Source organism: Thalassophryne amazonica, chromosome 5 (assembly GCF_902500255.1).
Source record: "Thalassophryne amazonica chromosome 5, fThaAma1.1, whole genome shotgun sequence".
Lineage (NCBI taxonomy): Eukaryota > Metazoa > Chordata > Actinopteri > Batrachoidiformes > Batrachoididae > Thalassophryne > Thalassophryne amazonica.
The window spans coordinates 93,551,581-93,557,580 of NC_047107.1; the positions used below are offsets into that span (position 1 = coordinate 93,551,581).

General features: G+C 42.0%; 1 protein-coding gene across 1 annotated transcript in view; it reads left to right on the forward strand.

Annotated features, from left to right (window-relative positions):
* prodhb (proline dehydrogenase (oxidase) 1b) overlaps positions 1-4,784 on the forward strand; it is a 69,087-nt gene extending 64,303 nt beyond the window's left edge. Inside the window, exon 14 of the mRNA XM_034170902.1 lies at positions 4,573-4,784. Coding sequence (XP_034026793.1) covers positions 4,573-4,763 — 191 coding nt within the window. The 3' untranslated portion in view covers positions 4,764-4,784. The remainder of the gene's footprint in view (positions 1-4,572) is intronic.
* Positions 4,785-6,000: the final 1,216 nt, after the last annotated feature.

Consider the following 6,000-nt stretch of genomic DNA (forward strand, 5'->3'; position numbering starts at 1 on the left):
AGCTCCTACCTGATTGGTAGAACTTTTAGTGTGTCTGTTGATAATGTGATGTCTGAGTCTGCTGACCTTTTGTGGGGTGTGCCGCAGGGCTTGGTTCTGGGACCTATTTTATTTCTTTTGTATATCATCCCTCTCGGCAAGTTGATCCAGCAGTTTTGTGACGTCATCATCATTTCTATGCTGATGACCTGCAGCTGTACTGCTCCTTTAAAACAACTGAGACCCAGAAACTCAATTCTTTAACCAATTGTCTCACCAAAGTTAAGGAATGGCTCAGTGAAAACAGCTTGCGGCTGAACTCTGATAAGACTGAAACATTGATTGTTGCTCCGGAGAGTGCCGTGCCTGCTATTAGGCTGCACCTTGGTGAACTGAATAGTTCAGTTAAGGGCAGCCTGCGCAATCTTGGCATTATCTTGGATAAAGGGATGTCTCTGGAACATCATACGAAACAGTTAGGAATTGTTTTTTCCAGATCCGGAATATCTCTAAACTTCGAAAAATGGTGTCTTTTGAAGAGTTAGAGATGATTGTACATGCTTTTATATCTTCGCGACTGGATTACTGTAACAGCCTGTTCACGTGTCTTAATAAGAAAGAACTGGCTCGTTTGCAGGTTGTGCAAAACTCCGCTGCACGGCTTCTGACCTGCACCCATAGGAGAGCCCATATTAGCCCAATACTCAAGTCCCTGCATTGGCTCCCTGTCTCATTTAGGACAAATTATAAAATCCTGGTGCTTACATTTAGAGCTCTGCATGGGCAGGCTCCAGAATACATCAAGGAACTGATACAACCGTATGTGTCCACCAGGGGCCTGAGGTCCTCCAACCTGAACCTGCTGATGGTTCCCCGTACCTGTTTTAAAACTCGATGGGACAGATCTTTTAAAGCCGTGGCGCCGCGCCTTTGGAATGAGCTTCCCTGCTCCCTTCGCTCGATAGACTCTGTCAATGTTTTTAAAAAGCAACTTAAGACTCACTTTTTAAAATTGCATTTTAGCTTGATTTTCTTTTAAATGTTTGTATGTGTTATTTTGTATTTATTGATTTTATCATGTGAAGCACTTTGTGACCCTGGTCTGTGAAAAGTGCTATATAAATAAAGTTTACTTACTTACTTACTTACTTAACCTTCAAGTCCCTACTTCACCAGACTGTGAATTCCTCAAATTATATTGGATACTGGATCTATTGGACTACTATTGGATTAACCATGGAATTGATCAGCTGGTCTCTGAACGCTAGTGACACCAATTTTTTCTACAAGAAGGTCAGGACTGGGGGATCCTACCTGCCCAGATGGAATGCATCCTGCGGGTTATGTTCTCGACTCCTAGGGGTCTTGGCGTATTGCATGCTTGGCACCTTTCTCCGTTGAGGACATCAAGGATTTATTCATTTTTGGTCTCATGGTAGCAGGGCTGGTACTTTCTGGCTCATGTGCTGCCCTGATCTACCGGAAAATTGGCAAGACGGCGGTATCAAGAACCACAGGCCCCTCGCTTGTCCATCATGATTAACGAGGTTGGCAAGGCAGTGCATTCTCAGACTGCGATGACTCTTGAACTCAGACACAAATTGGATGACATCTTGGAGCAGATGCGTGCCCTGCAGATGAAGTTGAAGATTTCAGAGGCCGGTGAATTGGGATTTGGTTTTTCAAGTGGAACTGTTAAGTGTTTTTCACTGCTCAAATCACAACATGGCAGGCTTATCAAGCCTGAAGGTCAAATTGCCCGACTGTTTTCCTCCAGAGGAATTTCTTCGGCCTGGGGATCATTTGGCTGTTTCTTATCTCAACTCACAAAGACAATAAACTGTTTTCATAAGACTGAAGCATGCTCCATTACCTCCCCCCACCCCCTCCTACCCCCCATCAAACACTCCCCACTCCGGCTTCTGCTCATGTCATTCCTTCCCCCTTCTGTGGGGGTGGTGCAGTTTTAGCTGCAGCTGGCCCCCATTCCTCCCCCCAAGCTGACAGTGGCGCATCTCAGGGTTGCTGCATGACCTCACCCACTTGCCTCAATTCGGATAACATACTTCTTCAAACTTAGTGCACATAAACAATGTCAAATGTGTATGTGCTGTCTTTAATTCTGTTGTGTGTCATTATTACGGTAAACAAGTAATAATTGTGGACTAACTGCTGTCTGAGGTAACTGGAGTGTAACCATAATTTCTCCACTGTGAGATCAATAAAGTATATCTCAATATTAATAATACGGATAATAATAATAAAAATGATAATATTAACAATGTGTATATGATAAGAACCTAAAAAAATGTATAAATACATTAAGACAGTAAATTAACATAAAAAATTACATAGCTCAAGCCGGTAGCGTGTTCCTGACTCACTGTCATCCTATGGAGAATATCTCTGCTTCCTCTGTCTTTCTGCCATCTTCTCTGCTTAAGTCACTCATAGGCTTCTTCAAAGTCCTCCTGCCTACTCATACCAGTTTGGCACCTTAGGAACTCTCTTAAGGCCTTAAGGTGCTTTTTATTTATTTATTTATTTATATATAACGCCAAATCACAACAAACAGTTGCCCCAAGGCACTTTATATTGTAAGGCAAGGCCATACAATAATTACGTAAAAACCCCAATGGTCAAAACGACCCCCTGTGAGCAAGCACTTGGCGCCAGTGGGAAGGAAAAACTCCCTTTTAACAGGAAGAAACCTCCAGCAGAACCAGGCTCAGGGAGGGGCAGTCTTCTGCTGGGACTGGTTGGGGCTGAGGGAGAGAACCAGGAAAAAGACATGCTGTGGAGGGGAGCTTTGCGGACAACTTTCATGTTACAAAGGGAAAATTCTAAGAAATTTCTAAGAATTTGAGGAATTCTAAGATTTTCCTTAGAATAACGTCACGAGGAGCTATTTTTAGCGTTGGGCTGCTTCGTGGATATGGGCCCTGACCCTTAACCCTTTTCTTAATTCTTCACTATTTATATCCTCTTCCAGTTAGTTGGAAAGAGTTTGACTATTTGGCTGCTCTTTCACTCTTTATTTATTCACTTTTGGGACCAATGATTTGCCCACAATATTATGTTTGTATTATATACATCTAGTATATACAAGTGTATAGTTTCTTGCAGCAGAACAGCAGAGTCATGACTGCTAACACCTTTAATTCAGTAAACTGGTTAGTTTCCGATGTGTGTGTTTTCTAAAATGCCATAGAGAGGATAAATCACCAAAGCGGTTGTGATAAAGATGAAGGCATTTTGCTACTGTCAAGAGATTTAATCATTTTTAGCCATTAGTACAGGATCTCTGGCATTTAAATCTTTATGCTATCATTAAAGCAATGTGCATCATCATGGTTATGGGCAAACTGTAATGAGTGTTAGAGTAGATGAATGCAGGGTAAACAAAGAACTAATTTTCACAAAAACAAAAACGTAGACCATGTCATAGAGGTAACATGTCTTCATGAAGTAGTTTATGGATATTAATAGAAGACTTTTCCATTGTGTTTGCATTGTCATCCATGCCATGATGCAAAGCCTTAAGTTTTGTTGTTTTTATTTTATAACCCACATCCTCTGTGCATCATCTGTGGAACATAATGTAATGCTGCCACTTTCTTTAAACACATTAATCCAATAACAATGCATTGAATACATTTGATATTTGTATACCCTGGGGAGGAAATGGGGTAATATGTTTTGTTTTTTTGTTTTCCATGGAGTGGTGCATGTACAGTCATATTAAAAAGGATTTAGTCATTTGTCTTCTGAAAACAATAACTCTAACAATAAATGGCAGATACCTCACACTGCCAGCAGGTTTTCCCCTGGGAGGAGACGAGTACAGATTCTGAGGGGTGCTTTAGAATGCTTGATGACAGATTTCAGAATGCCTGCATATAATTTTGACACAAATATGGCAATTAGGATGCTAATTTGTATATGTCACTCAAACTGCAAACACTCAGTGATGAGCGTTTGTAAAGAGTTTTGAAAAATGCAGAGTTTGGAGTTTAATAATTGGGCCCCGTGTCCATAAAGCATTTTTCTTTTTTCTGGCAGAAGAAGAGAAGTGCTGATTGAGCACCGCCAACAAATGCTTTTCCCCAGCGTTTTGGGGGGAAAGCTCCTTGTGACATATTTCTATGATAGCAATAAATCTCTAACCAGGACTAGGTTATAATGTACGGCGATAAAACATACTCAACCATAACGAAAAACAACCGTCTCTACAATCTGATATCACAGATACATATTTAGGCCCTATTGTGATAGATTGAGTGGCAAATTCGACTTTGCTCAAAAAGGTGCTCCAGTGACGTCATGGTGCCTCTCTAAAAAGTTGAGAAATTTTCAGCTTAAGCACACTCTAGGAAACATACACAATCTGCCAATCTGTCTTTGAATTTGACGCCTTTGACACCTTTGTGATGATGTAAGCTTTTCTAAATGTATAAAACTCAGTTTGGGTCTGCATATGCACAGGTATGATGACATATGTAATGATTACACTCTGGCAAGTGTTGACAAGACCTGAGACAGCTGAACAGTCTCTTATTTCTTTCTTTGTCCCATCTCACCCCTTACACTCAGGTCAAGTAGGCCTCCCTGTCTATAAATACATTCCCTACGGGCCAGTGAATGAGGTGATGCCCTACCTGTCTCGCAGAGCCCAGGAGAACCGTGGCTTCATGAAGGGAGCTCAAAGGGAGAGACAGCTGCTGTGGAAGGAGCTGATACGCAGAATTGCCTCTGGGGAACTTCTCCACAGTCCAGTGTACTGAAATCCCAGAGAAAAAAAAAAAGGCCAAGAAGGGAAAGTGTCAGCGTGTGGAATGTTGGTGTTTTCTCTGGTTGACAGCTGCTGCTGCTGTGGCTGTCTTTTCTGTCTCTCCTTCCGTACAGCTCTCCCTGGATGTACACACAGTTCTAAACTGTTGTGGAGATATTTTACAGATGTACTGATTCTGTGTCAAGCTCCACCCTCCACACACACACACACACACTCCCCTTCTCGAGTGTTTGTTCCCCTCCTGCCCTGTGTTGGTTTGAGCCCCCATTCTTTTTCTTCTGCATGTATATTTCTTCCGTCATCCTCCTCTACTTCCACAAGCATTTCTCATTTTGTCTTGCTGTTGTCTATAGAGCTGTGGTATCCATCAAGTGGGCATTTTTACTACTCCAAAAGGACTCCTTAAAATGTCGAGGCCGAGGCGGGTGTCTGTTTTTATCACCCTATTTATCTTGGAGGGGGACAACAATAATACGCATAACAGGCTTGATTTAAATGGCAGTAAAAGGAACATCAATAGTCCTGTCTTAAATTAAGGTTTTTGTTGTTGTGTAGCCACACAGCACCCTGAGGCAGCTTCTGTATCTGTGCTTATATGTGTTGTTTGAAAAGGAAACCTGTTTATGAATCACTGAGAAAGTACAAACAGATTTCGACAGCTCATCTCCCCTTCTTTTAGTGATATAGTGGTTTTGTTATTGTATTTGCTGAAGGAAACGATAATCTTAGTTACTGAGATGCTTCAAGCAAACACAAGAGTGTGACAATTTGTATTCAGAGGGTGAATCTCTGTGTTAGCTGAAGCTGAGACTGGTGAAGCAATGGACAAAAGTTGCTCTGTCCCCACTTTCTCCAACCACATCCACAGAAGCTTCTCATCATTGGACCACTGAAAGGATCCTTGGGTACCACTGGAATGACTTCAAACAAGCGGTTATTTGGTGAGATTAGGATTATCACTTGCACTGTGAGAGAGTGGTCACTTTGACATTTTGCCCATGTGTGTGATCCACCATGCAAGTGCCTGAGTGTTGAGGACCTCACTTGGCTGGAGAAGGCCAAGAAGACACTCACGTTTCAACTGGCTGCGGCAGATAGATGGCTATTTTAGGGATGTGGGCCCTGGATCAGTTGTTCGTCTGAGTGGTTACCATCCAGGACGGTTCCATTTATCCCATTGTACCAGATCACATTCCCAGACATGACTTAACAGAATTATTAATTATTGG